The sequence below is a fragment of the Festucalex cinctus genome, chromosome 16, assembly GCF_051991245.1.
Source record: "Festucalex cinctus isolate MCC-2025b chromosome 16, RoL_Fcin_1.0, whole genome shotgun sequence".
NCBI classification, from domain to species: domain Eukaryota; kingdom Metazoa; phylum Chordata; class Actinopteri; order Syngnathiformes; family Syngnathidae; genus Festucalex; species Festucalex cinctus.
This window is the reverse complement of record NC_135426.1, coordinates 23,213,922-23,233,732: the sequence shown is the minus strand read 5'-3', so window position 1 is coordinate 23,233,732 and position 19,811 is coordinate 23,213,922. Positions and strand designations below refer to the sequence as shown.

General features: G+C 41.0%; 1 protein-coding gene across 21 annotated transcripts in view; it reads left to right on the top strand.

Annotated features, from left to right (window-relative positions):
• Positions 1-19,811, top strand: part of ptprda (protein tyrosine phosphatase receptor type Da) — a 298,862-nt gene that overhangs the window by 267,313 nt on the left and 11,738 nt on the right. For 4 of the 21 annotated variants that reach the window (XM_077500599.1, XM_077500598.1, XM_077500607.1 and 1 more), the window contains 14 exons: positions 147-173; positions 685-802; positions 1,744-2,331; positions 2,652-2,752; positions 3,492-3,748; positions 5,115-5,208; positions 6,536-6,745; positions 9,446-9,606; positions 11,136-11,147; positions 11,331-11,443; positions 15,237-15,278; positions 15,777-15,874; positions 16,685-16,808; positions 19,596-19,771. In XM_077500599.1, coding sequence (XP_077356725.1) covers positions 147-173; positions 685-802; positions 1,744-2,331; positions 2,652-2,752; positions 3,492-3,748; positions 5,115-5,208; positions 6,536-6,745; positions 9,446-9,606; positions 11,136-11,147; positions 11,331-11,443; positions 15,237-15,278; positions 15,777-15,874; positions 16,685-16,808; positions 19,596-19,771 — 2,121 coding nt within the window. The remainder of the gene's footprint in view (positions 1-146; positions 174-684; positions 803-1,743; positions 2,332-2,651; positions 2,753-3,491; positions 3,749-5,114; positions 5,209-6,535; positions 6,746-9,445; positions 9,607-11,135; positions 11,148-11,330; positions 11,444-15,236; positions 15,279-15,776; positions 15,875-16,684; positions 16,809-19,595; positions 19,772-19,811) is intronic. The other 17 variants (XM_077500602.1, XM_077500616.1, XM_077500615.1 and 14 more) reach the window with 8 other exon arrangements.

Sequence of the window (19,811 nt, the reverse complement as noted above, 5' to 3'; positions counted from 1 at the left end):
CGCACACCCTCCCACATCAAACCAAATAGTCTTTTTTGTTTATCTCCTTTACCGTCACCGACCTATGGGATTATAAATCATATGACTTAGCTCAGTTTTAATGATTATTGGCTTTATGTGTTGTTTCTTTCCCTAAACCTAATCAGTGGGAATATGATGATTCAACCGATCATGTGAGTAGTCCAACCAGACTTGAGTCTTGCCTTCCCCCAGCTGTCGTCCTCAGCATGAATGGCATGTGGCTTTTGTGCAATTTAATAACTCTTTGACCGCCAAAAACGTTTAATAACAATCAGTAAAATCACGACGTATATTGCCATAAACGTAAAATAACGTCAACAAATTTCCTTAACTTTTATTTGTGCAACGTCGAAGTGCAGCGCTGCCTGGTCAACGGGTTGAGGAATCTAAAACACTCTAAACTGTGGCCAGCAGATGGAAGCACTGCATCTCTTTTCGTCAGTGATCAAATCCTCTGTCATATCAAAATTTTTCTTTGATAACGTGTGGCAGTAAAAGAGTTAATAGCCAGCTTATCAATATATAATAATAAGACCCACCCATCCCTATCCTTGTCCACTGAAGCATGCCTCCAGCTGTGAGAATGTGCTTGTTCTGTGTACACCTTGTTAAAAAAAAAAACTCAGATCGTCTGCAGGTCACTGAAGTCCCGTGTCTCAACAGGAAATGGTCATCTCGGAGCTGCAGGCCGAGACCACGTATTCCGTTACCGTGGCGGCTTATACCACAAAGGGCGACGGCGCGCGCAGCAAGCCCAAACTGGTTACGACCACTGGCGCAGGTACGTTTACTCGTGTGTGATGCCGCAGCGGTGTGATGGTATGCCGAAAAGTCACGTTTCATGATGGATAATTTTGTACAAAGAACACAAATACGGTACCATAATGTACCGTTCCACGCATCATCGTGTTTGGTACATTTTTTTGTCTTGTACAATCTTAAAAACAGTTGGGTCAAAAATAACCCAACTATAGGTAAAAAATGGACCGATCCTCTACTTGGATCGATTGGACCCAAGTGAGTCAAGAAATTGGTTTTTCAGTGTAAAATAACTCATAAATATTGATCAGATCCTTTACTTGGGTCAGAAATTGTGTCAAATTGACCTATAAAGTGGATCGGTCCATGTTTTTATTTATTTATTTATTTGTATTTTTATTTTATTTTATTTTATTTATTATTATTTTTATTTTTGTATCCCCTTTTATTTATTTTATTTTTAATCTATATTGTCTTGTAGCTTTGTTTTTATTTATTTATTTTTTCTATCGTGTTTAACCGTTTTCTTTTAGTGTTTAAATGTTTTTATTTGGTAGTTATAAAATTTTTAGCTCCAGTGTTTTCTCATGGGGGAGCCTCCACAGTGAGAGGGATGCTTGGTCTTCATCCATCTCACTGTGGATGAACTCCTCCTGGGTGCCTTTCCTTACAGGGTACATCTGTGCCCCGCCATGTTGTGGTTTTCATGTGTTTGTTGGGTTTTGGGTGTGTCTGTGGGTACGATCATGGGGATGGGGGGGCTTTTTCTTTCTTTTATTTTATTGCATTATGGATGTCCAGCACTTTGAGTTGCATTTTAAATGTATGAAAGGTGCTATATAAATAAAGTTGATTGATTGATTGATGTTTGACTCAACTGTTTTGAGAGCGCACCAGCTTGTTTAGTAAGCTGTAAGCATGTACTTAGTAACCTTGCTCCTCTCTGTGATGATCTTGCCTTAGTTCCTGATAAACCTCGACTAATGGTCAGTACCACCAACATGGGCACTGCTCTCCTCCAGTGGCATCCCCCAGCAGTCACCCACGGGCCTCTGCAAGGTTACCGCCTCCGCTTCGGCCGCAAAGACCTGGAACCGTTGACGGTCATTGAGTTCCCCGAGCGGGACAACCACTACACCACCAGAGAGATCCATAAGGGCGCCTCGTACACCTTCCGGCTTTCAGCGCGCAACAAGGTGGGCTTCGGCGAAGAGACGGTCAAGGAGGTGACAACGAACGAGGACGTGCCGAGCGGCTACCCGCAGTGGATCACGGCCGACGCCGCCACCACCTCCACCATTCAGGTCAGCTGGCAAGAGGTGCTGCTGGCCGAGCGAAACGGCCAGATCGTCAAGTACGCGCTGCAGTACAAGGACATCAACAGCCCGCGCAGTCCCTCGGAACTCTTCATCACCGCCCCTGAATCCACAGTGGTCTTGGACGGCCTTAAGGCAGATACCACTTACGATATTAAAATGTGTGCCTTCACCAGCAAGGGTTCTGGTCCCTATAGCCCAAGTGTCCAAATCAGGACACAGCCTTTGGATCAAGGTATGACCAGTCCCTCAGCCTTCTTAGCTCTTGTTTGCTATGTCCCCCGTGCAGCTAACAACAAGCTCCAAAAGGCAGAACGTAACCACAAGAAGGTATTCAGATGGAGTCGGCATACCCTTTGAGATATTTATTACCTCCCATGTGTTTGTGTCTTAAAAGTCAGTCATTACATGTAAAAGTCGGTGTTAAGGTAAGAGGACAGTGTTTAGGGTACGGTAGTCCGCTTTTGGGGGTGTTCCGAAGGTAAGTCCTAGCATGGCGGAGAGCAACAAGAGGATGTCGTGTGTCTAAATCAGCTGCTCCCCCCTTTCTTTTAGCAGTGTTTGCAAAAAATTTCCACGTGAGAGCTGCTATGAAAACGTCCGTGCTGCTGACGTGGGAGATCCCCGACACCTACAACGCCGCTCAGCCTTTTACGGTGAGTGTCGTGTTCCGGTAAACCAATAGATGTACCTTTGACCTGAGTTTTTGCTTTGCCTTTAAACGAACAAGTTTATTGTACCAAACGAAAGAACCTCGAAGAATTATTTGATGCCATTCGTGGGCTGCTCTAGGACAGTGGTTCTTATGCTGCATTCGAGGATGGTCGGAAGTCGGACTTTTCCGATTTCAAACCAGGAAGTGCGTATGGGAACGCCCCCTGGAACTCGGAAATTCCACTTGCGAAATCAGGGTGAAAAGGGACCCAGACTTCACCGACACAATTTACTCAAGTATAAAACTAGAAAGCTTTCTTCATTCATAAATATTTGACATAACTTCACGTAACATGACAGTATGCCGCTATCTCCCTGCATAAAATTATACGGTGAAATACTGAATGGTATGAAATAAATTAAGCAAAATTGCGAGAAGAAAAGTTTGCTGGAGGTCAAAATGAGTTTTGAGGACCAAAATAAAAGAGTAATTTATCACTATCTGCCATTTTGAAAAAATGGAAGGCTTTTAGGTGCGCCTTATAGTGCGGAAAATACGGTATATATATTTTTCAAAAAAGAACGGTTCAGTGAATGCACATAGAAAACTGGTGGGGTTCAAAACCTCCAACAGGGTAAAGATTCAGAACCGCTGTCCTAGTGAATAAAATAAGTAGTCAGTATTTTAGAATGGGGCGCAAGCTAACCCTGCACATAAAACATTTCCTTGCTCTCGTCCAGATCCTGTACGACGACGGGCAAAGCGTGGAGGTGGACGGCAAGCTGACACAGAAGCTGATCACGGGGCTTCAGCCGGAGACGCAGTACTCCTTCCTGCTGACCAATCGCGGCAACAGCGCCGGCGGTCTGCAGCACCGCGTGGCCACCATGACGGCGCCGGACATCCTCCGCACCAAGCCCTACCTGATCGGCAAGACCAACTCGGACGGCATGGTGACGGTGGAGCTCCCTTCGGTGCAGACGTCGGAAAAAGTGCGGTGAGTAGTCGCCTCGCGGGGAGGTACAGATTTATGTTTGGTCGGTGTTTCGGAGCGACATCAATCGAGTCATTACGAGCCTCTAAGCCCGGCAAAGTCTCTTATTGCCATGCGAAAGCAGGAAGGTTGACAGCACGTCCCCGACACTTCAAACCCGTGTTGGCTTCTGATGATTACGCTCAATGCAGCTGGCCCACTCGATCACACGCCAGTGCTGTTTGAACATTAGTTTCATATGAAATGTACAATGTATCCAGAAAGCATTTGCAGCTACTACACACTCTGAACATTCGAAACAAGAAAAGACAAAAGGACAAAACTGCCCAAACGTGTGCCATTTATGTTGCATTATTGCCAACAACTGATATTGTCCTTCTGCTGCAAAGGAAAACAATGTGAATTGATTGCGGACGTTGTGAAGCATCCGGGGTTTTTCATTATTTTTTCATTATTATTTTTTAATTATTTTATTATTTTGTTTTTTGGTGTTTTTTTTGTTTGTTTTTTCCAGTTTTAATTCACTTTTGTTTGTTTTTATTAGTTTTTATTTTTTTTCAAATGATTTTTTTTGTAGTTTAGTTTTTATTGGTTTTGGTATTAGTTTTTTTTTTTTTTTTTTTTTTAACTAACCAAAAGTAACTACAGTTATAGCAAAATAGTATTAAATTATTTGCGTTACGTCGATACAGAAGAATGAGGTCAAAATGTTGTTTTGGAATTGTAGTTTATTACAAAAAACTTATTTTTTTTTCTTTTTTAATATGAGTGCAAAATAAATAAATAAAAAATCAAGTGTTTCGTAATAAACTACAATTCCAAAACAACATTTTGACTTCATTCTCCTGTATGGACGTAACGCAAATAATTTAATACTAATTTGCTATAACTGTTGTTAATTTTGGTTATTTTTTTTTAACGTAAGATGTAGTTTCTTATTTTTATTTTTATTTGTTTTTAAGAATTTGTACTAATGCAAATGGTTTTTTTTTCAATTTTAACTTCAGTTATTTTGTTAGTTTTTGTTAACTAGAAAGACTTTGTGAAGCTCCCTCGTATTTCCAATTTTGTTTACGTTGTGTCTCAAGACAAATAATTTGTCAAGTGACGGCTCAAAGAAAAACTCAGAAGTCAAAGCACTCACATCTCAAGGCACCAATGTACTTATGTATTTAATCCGTTTTTAGAAAATGGGTGCAACATAAAGGATGTTTTTAGTAAATGAGTAGCACATTGAGTAAAATGAGTAAATGAGATTCTGCTATGTATATGGGATTTTTTTTTTTTTTTTTTTTTTAACACTTACACTTTTTACTCATTTAGTGACCTTTTCCAATCTGATCTGACCCAGACATTTTGTCCCCTCCAGGGCGTATTACATCGTGGTGGTGCCCTTGAAGAAGCAACGCGGCGGCAAGTTCATCAAACCCTGGGACAATCCCGACGAGATGAATTTGGAGGAGGTAGGCGGCGGACTTTGACGCACGCGGTTCTCTTCACAAGCGTTGGCATGCAAAACGAGGACATGAAGTAGCCGTTCAAGTGCACCGCAAAAGCCACTCCCCCTCATCCTCTTTGCAGCCGTTTCAATTACCTGAAGAGCCGGCAGCCGGCGTCCACTCCGAGCCGAGGCTACGCACGCGCAACGCTCTCGCTAACTTTTATATTTAGCCCGTTTAGTCATTCGGAGAGCTTCACGACGAGGATTGCGAATCCGCGCCTCGTGTTTTCACCGCAGCGGCGAGGATATATCACGCGGCCGGTAAGGCTGAAAGCGAGCGCGCGCTCCTCCGTTCCATCTGGCATTGGCTTTTACAGCTCCAGCCTCGGGGGCCTCGTGTCTGGAGCCTTGACCGATTGCCCAAAAAAAGTCGCCGCGCTGTCAGAATTTATTTGTTTGTCAATACTGGCACTCACCTTTTCACAACTTTTCCCAAGGGCAACTAGATTCCGTCGCTGTTGACAGCAGAGATGATTGAAGACATTATCGGCGGCACCAACAGCCCCGCAGCCAAAACAGAGCAAAAAAAAAAAAACACACGCACACACTCTGTGTAATGTGAATGACAGGCACGTGCATTGTTCACGCACATGCAATGTTCATGCAGAAAATGAATTTGTATATTAAAATATTATTATTTAGCCATTTTTGGCAGTCAACCAATATTTTGCCTATAACAAATTTGATATTTTCATTATTTTTCTTGTAAAATTAGTACCTTTAAAAAACACATTTTGCAACTTGCTGTCGACTGAAAATGACATCGCAAGGGCTCAGGGAGAATAAAGTGCAATTGCACCTCCGCTACATTAGGGGGCAGTGGCGCTCTCATTATTGGCAGAGTGTGGGCAGGGAGCATTCGCTCGGTGGTGTCTGGGTTTTGTTTTTGCACTGAGCATGCGCGCTTTGCGCACAGCAAAAAAAAATAAAATCGGCATAAATAAGTTACGTGTTTCATCTTCGTTTTAAATAAGTTCAATAATGGGTTAATAATAAGGGTTAAATAATGGCGAGACGTAATTGCAACATGAATCGACTGAATCACCGTTGACGCCGTTGCACTGTTTAATACGCGTCTTTTTCCTACCAAATGAAGAGATAAGTCACATCTTTCACTGCTCTGACTTCCGCTATCGGCGTTTTCAGCTTGTGCACAAGAAAGAGAGAGAGAAAAAAAAAAAAAGAAATCTTGACAGGCAGATATGGTTTGTTGTGGTCTTCATGTGTTTGCTGCAGCACGCTCCCACATCTTATCACGTGTGCTCTTTTGCTCCTACAACGCGCTGTAGCTGCTGAAGGAGATAAACCGCACCAGCAGAGGCCTCCGGCTCCGCAGGCAGGCGGAGCCCAAGGCGTACATCGCCGCCTACTTCCGAGACCTGCCCAAAGAATTCACGCTGGGCGACGGCAAGTTCTACGGCGACTTTGAAAACAAGCAGCTGCAAAACGGACAGGAGTACATCTTCTTCGTGCTCGCCGCCCTGGAGATATCCGACAATGTGAGATGTTCGCTTTTTGTGTTTGATACAGAGCAGCCGTGCCGCAAGTGTGTGTCTAAACTGCGCCGAGAAACAAGTGGCCGGGGAAAAATTTATCCCAACGATTGTTGTATGTTGCCAGTGGTGTCCAAACTACGGCCCGGGGGCCATTTTGTGGCCCGCCGTCCATTTTTCAGTGGCCCGCAACATATGCTAAAAATGGCATTTGACTCAGTTCAAATAAAATTAACAAAACAAAAATGTCAAAGTAAGAAGGGAGGGTATCGAAAAACAGGTGCTATTAAAGGCCCAGTATGCCGGTTTCACTCAGGAAAATGCACTTTTTAAATACAGGATGTACACACTTTAACTTTCTCTCAGTCTACACATCTGGGTTTATGTTCATCTTTGGTGGTGATTTCGTCCTAAACCAAGCCTGTATTTTGTCATTTTGTGTTTGTTTTGTAAACAGCGGGACGTTTCTGTGGAAACGAAATCACCACCAAAGATTAACATAAACCCAGATGTGTAGACTGAGCGAAAGTTAAAGTGTGTACATCCTATATTTAAAAAGTGCATTTTCCTGAGTGAATCCGGCAGACTGCGCCTTTAAAGATAAATTAAAAAAGAAAAAAGAAAAAAAGAAAATTCAAAAAACAATATTGTTACCGAAATAAAATAAAAACGAAAATGCTTTTTTAAAAAACAAACACTAACTGAAACTACATTTTATGTTTACAAAACTAAGTAAAACTAACTATAATTATTGCAAACATGTCCGTCGTTTTAAGTCTTTGGTAATTAATTTAACGCAGGAGCCTTTGGGGATGATTTTAAATGAGATTTTTTTTTTTTAGTAGATTTATTTTGATATAAACCGGAATGATGACGTTTGAAAGTATGTCACACAGAAGTGACGTCATCTCGCAGCAGCCAATAGAAAAGCACCAAAAGATGACGTCGATCCCATGGTGTGTTTTTAAATATTGCGCACAAGTAATTCACATAAAAAATAAAACTGTAATACTAATACTGAAACTAACAAACTAAACTAAAACTAAGCATTTTTTTAAAGAACTAAACTAATAAAAATGAACAGAACCACCCTGAAAACTAATTAAAAAAAAAAACTAAAATGGAAAAATTACAAAAATTTTAATAACCCGTGCTGCCATATTACAAATAAATTGGTTTATATACTGTAGCATTTTTCTAAATAAATTATTTGTACAATTTTTAGGACTAAACACAATTTCTCTTCATAACATGATGTGGCCCTTGCGTCCTTCTGATTTTCTGTATGTGGCCCCTGCTCTCTGCTAATCCTTATTAAGGTCATAGGTGAGCTGGAGCCACTGGTCTTAATATCCATCAGCATTATTTTTGAAACGCGAAGGACCAACCAGGTGGTCTTAAATGTTCTCTTCTCAGTCAACAGACGCGTCGAGTGGGCTGCCATTTGCTCCCGCTTAGACGTGTTAATTTGAGCCCTTCTAAGACTTGCAAAACTTGAGAAGCCCCGAGGGCGAGAAGCCCCCGTAAGACCGGAGCTGATTACAAGACCACCTCGATAACGGGGCGTCTCTTTAATTACGTCCCGTCTGCCTTATCTCTCCCGCCGCAGCCTCAGCGTGCGCGTGTGTAAATGAAAGTGCAAGAAAAGCGGCGTGATTAAGTAGGCGAGATGATGGATGGGATGAGCTTGAGGGGTGTGTATACTTCCTGCCTCTTACACCTTTTCGCTCACCTTGAATGCAGGTAAAATGATAATGACTCGCAGAAAACGATTTTTATTTATTTTTTTTGCTCTCTTAAGCGTGTATTTTCTTCCCAAAAGACACTTTTTTTTTTTTTTCTTATCTCCTGCTGGAGTATGAAATAGCTCAATCAAGTCGGGGAGATAATTCTGATTGGTCATCTTTGGAAACTTTGCATGGAAATAATAGCGCCGCTTCTATTATTAGAGATTAGAAGTGTTGGGATGGATGAAAAATACGCGTAGACGCCGCACAGCGGTCGTATGTCACAGTTGACTGGAAAAAATTGAAGAAAAGGGTTTCTTAACCTTTGACTGCCAAATGTTAACCCAAAAAAAAAAAAAACAATGGTGCCAGCCAATTTGGAGCATTTTCACTCATCTTTCAAAGCAAACAGAATATTGCGCAGTATGACGACATAAATATGATGGATACCATATGAAAGATTGGATTCCATTCTTTCATGAGAAAAAAAGTATGTTTCTACCTCATTCCGTTCTTTAGTAATCACCATTTGAAATTAGGTCATTTGAGTGACCTAAGCGAAAATACAAAAATATTAAGAGAAAAACAAGCTTTTTGTGAAAAGATACATTTTTTTGCACAACAGTGACTTTGACACGAATATTTTTTGTTTAGTGACAAGGCAACGCTGTACAAGACGTAAAACGTAATATAAACGTAAATTAACGTTTTTGGCGGCATTCGTTAGGATTTTAGAATACGTCATTAAACGTTTTTGGCAGTCAAAGAGTTAAGCTGTTTTGGTAGATGCTGCTGTTTTGGTTAACAATAGTGCTCCGTATATGCCTTCTTTAACTCATTCACTGCCAGCCCAGTAAAAAATGGATCTTTGACGTAGGGCTGCTCGATTATGGGGAAAAAAATAATAATCAGGATTATTTTGGCAATAGTTGAAATCACAATTAATATCAAGTCAAACTTTGCAATGTCATCTTTTCAGATCATGTACGCCACCAGCCCGTACTCCGACCCGGTGGTTTCGGCCGACATCGACCCCCAGCCCATCATTGACGAGGAGGAGGGTCTCATCTGGGTGGTGGGTCCCGTCCTCGCCGTGGTCTTCATCATATGCATCGTCATCGCCATCCTGCTGTACAAGAGGTGAGCGCCGCGATACAACCGCACGAGATTCAGTGCGACGTCGGGCAGTTCTGCGTAACAGCTTCAAGATTTTCTTATTAGGAAAGTGCAGCATCAATAGTTTGGATTAGTTTAGGAGAATTGAATCACCTACTGTGTGTGCAAGTGAGAAGTACTGTAAAATCCCATGTGTAACAAAAACGAGGGGCGTGGGGAGCAGTTACAGGGGGCTTAATATGAAACAAACCAAAATGCACATTGTTTAGACATTAACCAGTATCAAGGTAGTACTTCGGGGTTGTAAAAATAAATAAATACATAAATACATACATAAATAAATAATTACTGATTTATAGTGCATTTATCTCATACACAACGTAACTATGACGCTTCATGAAACACTCGCAACATTGTTTTACTCCTCTAGATGGCACTCTTGGATTAAAGATGCAGTGGAAATTTAATCCATTTCATTTATCTTTCAACCAAGAACACCTTCTAGAGGAGTCAAAAAATGTTGCGAGTGCTTCATGACGCTTCAAATACGGTTATTAAAAGTACAACATTTGAAAGCAGTTCCAAAAAGACATTTGAAAACAATTTAAAGAACTAAAACAAATAGCTTGCTAAAATTACTATAAAAGACTGCAAGTACACGGTTTTCATAAACTTGATTTTAAAAATGTGTTGAAAGAATTTAATCATAAGACTAAGAAAAAAGCATACGGGTAGTTTTTAACCTGGATTTAAAAGCATTTACACTTTATTGGTGTTTGGCAGCTTTATTCCGGCATATTATTCACTCGAAACGGTACCAGCAAGTACAAAAAAAAGTACAAAAAAAAAAACCAACTGCTTTTTAAGGGTCTAGTCATTACTTGGGTAAAGTCTTGAGTCTCATAAAATCTTACTGAGTTGGTTATTGTGTTGCTTATCTTTGAGTTGCAAACCTTGAATGTTGTCGTTCACGTTTTCTGCAATAAGTGCAATTTTAATCCTCGATGGTTATCCCTTGCTTCACAGGGTTGGTTGTCAGGTTTGCATGCATGCACGTCACAAAAATAAAATTCACACTATCTTGAAAATACCCATTTTAAACAGAAACAGGCGAGACAAAAATGACTCAAGTCATGTGATTTAAGCCCCCATTTACGGTTCCTGTATCAAATGTTACTGAGAAATGTGAATGCATTTAGCGTTTGCATCCGCTATCCCACCCTGATGCATCAATAAGGCGCTAGTTGCAGGAAAAGACAAAAGGCAGCAATTAGAAGCCAGGAGATGACTTTTATGCTTGAACAAGAAGCAATCAGTTGAAAACGCTCCAACGTTCGAATCTTGCTTGCACCTGGCACTCTCTTATGTTTTTTGAAACGGAGCCTGCGGCTGCACAACCGAGCGCTATCTTTGAAGTGAGTCGTCACTAAAAAGCCAAGACTGAGATATTCTTGGTATCACTTTTCGTGAAAACCAGTTTCTTTATCAAGCTACAACTCTTACAAGCTAATATTTTTTTTCAATATTTCCCTTCTTGCTGACCAATGGAACAGCAAACCCGACAGGTAAGCGAGCCAAAGAACCAAATCAAAACTTGCCGAACGGCCTCAGAATTCAGCACGTAACTGAATCATCAAAGTAATGCTTCACAGATGCGTTACGATCACAACGCGGTCAACCCTCACGATAGACCAAGCGCTCTTTGTTTGTCACTGCCTCATATAAAACCGGGCTGTTCCCCGCTGCAGGAAAAGAGCCGAATCGGAAGCGAGGAAAGGTAGCCTCCCCAACAGCAAGGAGATGCCCTTGCATCACCCGACCGACCCCGTTGAGCTTCGACGCCTCAACTTTCAGACGCCTGGTGAGTGCTCGTCCGATGAAGCCACTGGACGTCCTGAGTAAAATCGGTTGCCGGAGTGTCACGATGATGCTCTGAATTCACATACGATGGCGAGATGTGGAGATCAGTACGAGGTCTCAGATGCAGGCAGTGGAATTTGCTTCCCAGGGAATCAGCGATCAGAGTCAAAGTGGCAGAGTGAGGTTCTTGGGAGGGGATTAGTCTTGGTGATTCCCACATCAACGAAGAGTGCCTCCTGAATACTAAGAACACCAACCGTTAAAGGGAGGAAATCTGGCTAGTCAGGGATGCAAATGTGTTGTCTCCTCCGCAGGGCCTCAGCCCTCACCCTTCGCCGTAGGCCGGGAAGCTCCAGAATCTGCTGAGGATGCCTCCTGAATGCTGAGCATGGGCATGCCCTATCCAAGCGGAGGCCTCACGTTAAAAGTTTAGAAAAATGTCGTCGTCCAGGAAAGGGGAGGCCTCCGAATGGAACTGGAGCAAGCATAGGACAATGCAGGGAATCCAGTATTATGGTCTTAAGCCTGTATCCCAGTATTTGCGACGCGAACGAATGTTAACTTCATGTTAAGGTTTGTTCAATGTCACAGCATTTCCTAAACGTTCTCAAAACGGTCTTGATGGGCTTTCTCGTCGCACTTTGATTTCGCGTGTTGGTTTGGAACGTTTAGGAAATGTTTTTGCAACAAGAAAGACCCTTAAGACTGTTTAGGAAACCCTTAAGACTGTTTAGAAAACCCTTAAGACTGTTTGGGAAACCATTAAGACTGTTTAGGAAACCCTTAAGACTGTTTGGGAAACCATTAAGACTGTTTAGGAAACCCTTAAGACTAGGAAACCATCAAGACTGTTTGGGAAACCATTAAGACCGTTTGGGAAACCATTAAGACTGTTTAGGAAACCATTAAGACTGTTTAGGAAACCCTTAAGACTGTTTAGGAAACCCTTAAGACTGTTGAGGAAACCATTAAGACTGTTTAGGAAACCTTTAAGACTGTTTAGGAAACCTTTAAAACTTTAGGAAATCATTAAGACTGTTTTGAGAACATTTAGGAAATGTCCTTGCGACAAGAGAGACCATTAAAATGGAATCCCGATTGTAGTGACAAATTTGCTCCATATGATTTATGTGGTTGTTACTAGCATAACTATGGGATTCATTTTTCAAAATCATTTCCAGTTTAATATATTTTGTAGAAACTTTATTTGTACGTACGCTGCCATGTTGTTTACGTCGCAAAGCATTCTGCGTAGTGACGTATAATGGCAGCTCGCCCTCTGTCGAGCAAAGAGTAAGGTAAGTTTCTGTAACGTTCCGTACATTAGCAGCAAACAAATAAATCGACTGAAGCAAACTTGTCATCACAGTTGGAGTTCCCTTTAAGACTGATTTGAGAACGTTCAGTAAACGCTGCAATCTTGAACGAACCCAGACGTGCAATCAACGTTCGCTGGTGTTGCAAACATCCATCGCTCAGTGGGATACAGGCTTCAGCATTCCCACACAATTTACCAATTAAATTTCAGTTTTAAAGACTTTTTAAAGAATGAAGGCAGAGACAGTGGACAGGTCCTTAGCAAATGTAGACATTGGAAGAGTTTTAAAGGCGGGGGCGGAGGTCAAAACCGACGCTTATTCGACAAGGAGATGGAAGTGCAGGCTTGATCGGAGATCTCGGACTAGCGCACAACTTCGGCGAACCAGTTTACGGCGAGTGCAAATTAGGCACATTTGCTCTGTTGTGGTGTTTTGGCTCATGCTTGGAAGCATCCGGCGCCCATTTATCAACTGGGAAGACTTTCTCTGGCACCGGCCTGCTTTGGGACACATGGGCCACAGCCAATAATGTTGCTTTATCAAAGCGCCATCTTCCACATCAGCTCGTATGAAAGGATGATGAATTATCCCTGCAGGCTCATTTTCGGGAAAAAAAAGATGATGCATATTTATGAAAGCTCTTCAGACCATTACTGGTTGTTGCACTTTTTTTTTTTTTTGGCTCCGAGTGATCCCGTCCACCCACTATTCAAGTCTCCTCCTGGACCAAACAGCCTTTCTCGATGTTGTCGAAAGTACAGGACATACTTTTACTGGCACTGCATCACAATACAAGATCACCTCTTTCCCTCCCTTACCTTGCTGCCACCACTCATTGGGCGTTTTCATCTTTAAGGATGCTTGAGCGACCGACGGGAATGGTGCTTTCATTGTCACCCGGAGGTGGAAATGGGTTTTAAGTAGCAAGCTGCGATAGAAACACCCTTTTCAGAGAGACGTGCGAGTGGATGGGAAAATGAGGCCCTGCTTCCATTAGCTAATGCCCACTTGTGCCGGCGACTCGAATGAAGTCGAGGAGGGGGAACGAGCGCCGGCGTTCGCGTCGCGCCACATTGGCCAGAGGCTGGAGTGCAGTTTTCGAGTCCCCCCCATTGTGGTAAGAGCGTATGAGCCTCATCGCCTTGCGCTATTCGAATGTCGGCGTGTCAAGGTCGGACAACTTGGATCCGGAAAGTTTTGTCTTCTTTGCGTTACAGTGAACACGCGTTGACGCGCGGTTCGATGTTGACCAGGAATTTACTCGTGCTCGATCTATATCAGGGGTGTCCAAACTACGGCCCGGGGGCCATTTGCGGCCCAACGTTCATTTTTTAGTTGGCCCGCGACATATGCTAAAAAATGGCATTTGGCTCAGTTCAAATAAAATAACAACAAAAATGTTTGGAGATGTTCAAAGTAAGAAGGGAGGGGACGGAAAAACACAGGCGCTATTAAAGGTTATTTTAGTTAACTAAAACTAACAAAATAACTAAAACTAAAATGTAAAAAAAAACAATTTTGTTAACGAAATAAAATAAAAACGAAAATGCTTAAAAAAAAAACGAAAACTAACTGCAATTACATTTCATATTTAAAAAAAACTAACTAAAACTATAATTATAGCAAAAATGTACTGTCTTTGGTGTGATTTTAGCAGATTTATTTTGATATCAACTGGAATAATGACGCTTGAAAGTATGTCACACAGAAGTGATGTCATCTAGCAACAGCCAATAGAAAAACACCAAAAGATGATGTTTCTCCCATGCTGTTTTTTTTTTATTTATTTTTTTTTATATCGCGCGCAAGTAAAACACTTTTTTTAAAAACAAAAAAACAAAAACGGATACGGAAACTAACTAAAACAAAGCATTTATTAAATAACTAAAACTAGTAAAAACTAGCAGAACCATCCTGAAAATTAATCAAAACTAACTAAAATGAAAAATTCCAAAACGAAAATCACCCTACTGCCATATTACAAATAAATTGCTTTATATACTGTAGCATTTTTCTAAATATGCAAAAGCACAAATAAATTATTTGTACAATTTTTAGGACTAAACACAATTTCTCTTTCATAACATTACGTGGCCCTTGCATCCTTCGGATTTTCTGTATGTGGCCCTCAAATGAAAAAGTTTGGACACCCCTGGTGTATATCATCCACGAATATGGAGGGTTTACTGTGCCTTTAAACGTCCATGTCTAATTCGTGCTGCTCCGATAGTAACTGCTTATGCCAAGCTAGCGTCTAGCATGACGTCACTAATAATTAACCCATTGAGCAGACAACGCAAATCATGTCACTGTCTTTAACGCCATGTTTCCACCAAGAAGTACAGTTTGGTTTAAAGGACAACAAATGTGCCGAAATCGTTAATTTTTGCACTGCTTGGTGTAAACAGCGCTTGCGCACAGCACACATCACTTGGCCGCCATGACGCCGGTATTTAATGACCATTTCCTCCACAGGTGCGCGCTCGTCCGGTCACCCAAGTAGCCTCCATTTGTCAAGTTAGTTGGCCTCAATTACATATTTGCCATGAATTATTATTCCCCTTCCCACTTCTTTCCCGCCCAGCCTCCTTATCCCCATCTAATCCGCTTTGGTGTTAACGCCGTGTCATCGCGGGAGGCGGGAAAATGACAGGCGGGGAACATCAATCATCCTTCCAAAGTAGAACTCTCTCTCTATTAACATATTTCCCTTCTCATGCTAACTCCCCAAGCTAGCTTTCTGTGGGAATAACAAGCCTTTGTCTCTCCGTACGGGAGACGCGTACGCCGGCTTCCCATTGGCCTCCATGTCGCCTCCATTCAAGCATGGCACAACAAAAACTAGCCTAACTCGATCAAATCTTCCACCTCCACACTGCTCGTGCTTATCTAATCAGTTTGCTTGCGCTTGGGTTCTGATTGTTTTTTTTTTTTCTTTTGGTTTGTTGTGTTGTTGAAATCGCAAAAGGAAAGCATCTGCGGACGACTGAACCCGCAATTTGCTGTGACTGACAGGTATGGCGAGCCACCCCCCAATCCCCGTCATGGACCTGGCGGAGCATCTGGAGCACTTGAAAGCCAACGACAACCTCAAATTTTCACAGGAGTACGAGGTGAGACGTGATATAGCTTCAACAAGGCATGTAAATATCACATATTGCATTTTTTTTTTTTTTTTTTTTATTGCCCAGGGCTAGACTGGCATTTTGACATAGACCGGCCAGCTCATTGATTCTGTGTGCTGTTTACATTGAAAATTCTTCTGCTCTGGTCTTCTCCCTCTATGCCTAATAGGGATGTAACGATAAGGGCAATATCGTGATATTAAAACTGCTACAATATCGTCGTCGTCATGTTGACAATATTTAAAAGGAACACATCTGCTCAAAAAAAAAAAAGTCATGTTGATTTCCATTTGTGCAGTTCTAGCACCCTCTAGTGGCTAGTTTATTAGTGCAATTTAATTTTCATTAGGGATGTTTTGGCCTTCTATGTTTAAAATTATGCTAATTGAAAAGATCAAGGGAAACCAAATTTGCAATGTGTCCTTGCATTAGCAAGTAAGTGCCTCAATATTGTTATTAGAGATTTGGGTGGTTTATATGCATTGCTGTTATGTACAAAAGCACAATATTGTGGGGTTTTTTTTTTTAGTATGAGCTCTTTTTTTTTTTTTTTACAATATTGTTACCTTTTTTTCTTATTTTTTTTTCTTTTACAATATTTGTTTTTCTTTTACAATATTGTGACCTTTTTTAAATATTGCCAAACCCCCCCCCCCCCCCCCCCGACACACACACAAACAATATTGTGATAATTATCGTATCATGATGTTTCGATATCGTTCCATCCCTTATTGCCTAATGGCCAGTCCAGGCCTGATACTGCCTGACTGACGTCCCGATGTTGTTCTCCTGCCGCAGTCCATCGACCCCGGGCAGCAGTTCACCTGGGAGCACTCCAACTTGGAGGTGAACAAACCAAAGAACCGCTACGCCAACGTAATCGCCTACGACCACTCGCGGGTCCTGCTCTCCGCAATTGACGGTATTATACACCCATCCTCCATCACAGCATGACCGCACTGTACTTTTTTTTTTTTTTTTTTTTTCCCCTTCTCCCTCCTCACGCCAACATGTCATTTGCTTTCATGCCGCGGGTGCTCGCGGGGAAATAGATGGCTTTTTGAAATAGGCAATTTTCCCACCCCGCCTCGCTGAGCACGGCACTCGAGTCCGATTGAACGATCACCTGCGAAAACCGGAGAGATGCCACTAAGTTGTATTTCTGCCCGGCGCCGCGCCCGTGATTATTTTTGATTCACGCTTCGGTTTCACATCAAGCCTCTGCGGGCGCGTTGAACGGTGACTAAGGATGCGAAATGTGCTTACGCCGAACACGGAATGTGTCTTTAACGGACGTCGACAGAACAATAATAGCAAAAAAAAAAAAAAATCATCCTAATTTACATGCAAAACAAAAACAACAACCCAAAAAAATGCCCCTCGCATATGTAGAACATCGAGTTCTAACTCGGGAAAGTTGTTCAATCCACTTGCAAACCAAACCCAGTGGGCCATTCCTTCATATTGGGTGTGTAATGGAGTTTCAATCAGTTACATGTTGTTTTTTTTTCCTCCAGCTCATAAGCAGACAGAACAAATGACATAATTAATGCAAATCCTGACTGGCAGAACGCATAAACGCATCCGCTCGCATAAATAAACATCTATTCACTGCCACTAAGCAAAAAAATAAATAAATACAAAATAATGTCTTTTCTTTTCAATTGGAAATTACAGTGGGCTTAATTGCGTCTTATTCCTTGTCCGTCACTGCATGTGCGGACAGCAAACACAGTGGGAGCAAGGGCGGGGGGAAGCTGCAACATAATGCGTAGATGCTTTTTGTACATCCACTAAAAGTTACCTGGGAGGAAAGAAAGCCCGGAATGGAGAAGGGAGGAGGGGCTTTAGCGAGAAAGAGAGGGAAAAGGAGAGGGAGGATGGAAGGTTCTGTGAGACGTGGCGTCCATGCAGATGAGACTTATCTTGGTGGAGCATGTGTGCGCCGAGCCCCGAAACTGCCAGTCCTGAAGCATTGACTGGCTGTCAGCTCTGTCGCTTTGCGCTGGATTAGAAAAAAAAAAAAAAAGTGCCTTTCATTTAAAATAAGCAGGAGGAGGGAGGAAGTGAGGCTTGTTTTCCCGCAGAGTAATTTTGCCACTTTTTTTTATTTATTTTTTTTAATCCCCCTCCCCAAACTGTAGATTTACGGATGCAATATTGGAGGTGCACCTCCAAATTTGTTTTGGAAGCCGCATGGGCTTTTGATCTGTTTTCCTCATTACATAGATAATCATGCATACTTTAGATTGATGTTGAATGAAACGTATTTATTTTGTAAAAACATCTACTTTCTATTATTAATATTAAATATATGAGTGGTATCATAATGAATGACAAACAAGAAACAAACAAGTTTTTTTTTTATCCTTTTTTCTTTTTTTTTTTTTTACAAGTATTTTATTATTTATTTTTATATTTATTATAGTAGTATTTATTAATTTTATTTTTAGTTTATTTGTTAATGGTTATAATGTACCAGCAATTGTAAAATATTTAATAAGGATTGTATTTATCTAATAGACATATTTGATCTGCTTCAGTTAAAAAAAAAAAAAAAAAAAAAAAAAAAAAAAAAAAAAAAAGTCAATACGGAGCTTTATGGGGAAAAAAAAGTTGTTACATGAAAATTTTGCACCCAAGCAATTTATATTTATATATATATATATATATATATATATATATATATATATATATATATATATATATTTTAGTTTAAACATTATTTTAAAAGAAATAAGAAGTTGTTCAAGGTTTGTTCCAGCAAAGTAGAGAGTAGAATCATCACCAAATAAAACATATTTAAATATTTTAGAAACATTGTATATATCATTAAAAAAATAAATAAATATATATATATATATATATATATATATATATATATATATTTAAAATATAATTTACAATATAATTTTCCATTATCATTTACTGGATTAATGAATGTAGTGGATACATTTTCTTTAATACTTATCTATTTTATTTATTTTCTGGCTCAGTGATTCCTTTTGCTAAGTTATAACCAAAATGGAACAAATAAATTATTAAATTCATTAGCTATAGGTCTATATTGTTTCATTAACAACATGTTGATCTATTATGAAATGTGTTGGGTCTCAAATTCATTTTAACCGGTTTTTACATGCATCATTTATCCCTCTTGTAATCCAAAACATTGCATAATGACGTTTTTTGGGGGTTTTTTTCAATGGGCGATGATTCTCATATAATGAGATTAAAATTGGCAGGAATGTATCATATGCAAAATCTGAGTCGTCATTTGCATAAAAAGTCCAATGTTTTTCTCTAGGTCCATTTGAAAGGCAGCAAAGGATTGTTTTGTTTTTGTATTGATGGTTGTGTTTTTGGATGGATGGATGGATGGATGGATGGATGGATGGATGGATGGATGGATGGATGGATGAATGGATGTCTAACCAGATGGATGGATGGATGGATGAATGGATGGCTAACCGGATGGATGGATGGATTGGATGGATGGATGGATGGATGGGTTTGGATGGATGGATGGATGGATGGATGGATGGATGGATGGATGGATGGATGGATACTCTAATGATTTTTTTTTTCCCCAAATGTACGTTTTCTATATATGAATGAATGTTCCACATTGAACTCCATCAAAACGTCGCTGAAATCTGCCGTTTTTTGCTTGCTCGTGACAAATCTCAACACGGGGTCCTCCGTCCAGGCATCCCAGGAAGTGACTACATCAACGCCAACTACGTGGACGGCTACAGGAAGCAGAACGCGTACATCGCCACGCAAGGCTCGCTGCCCGAGACCTTTGGGGAGTTCTGGCGAATGATCTGGGAGCAGAGGAGCGCCATCGTTGTCATGATGACCAAGCTGGAGGAGCGATCCAGGGTAAGGCTTGCCCGACCTTCCACTTCCGTAGCGTGTGCTC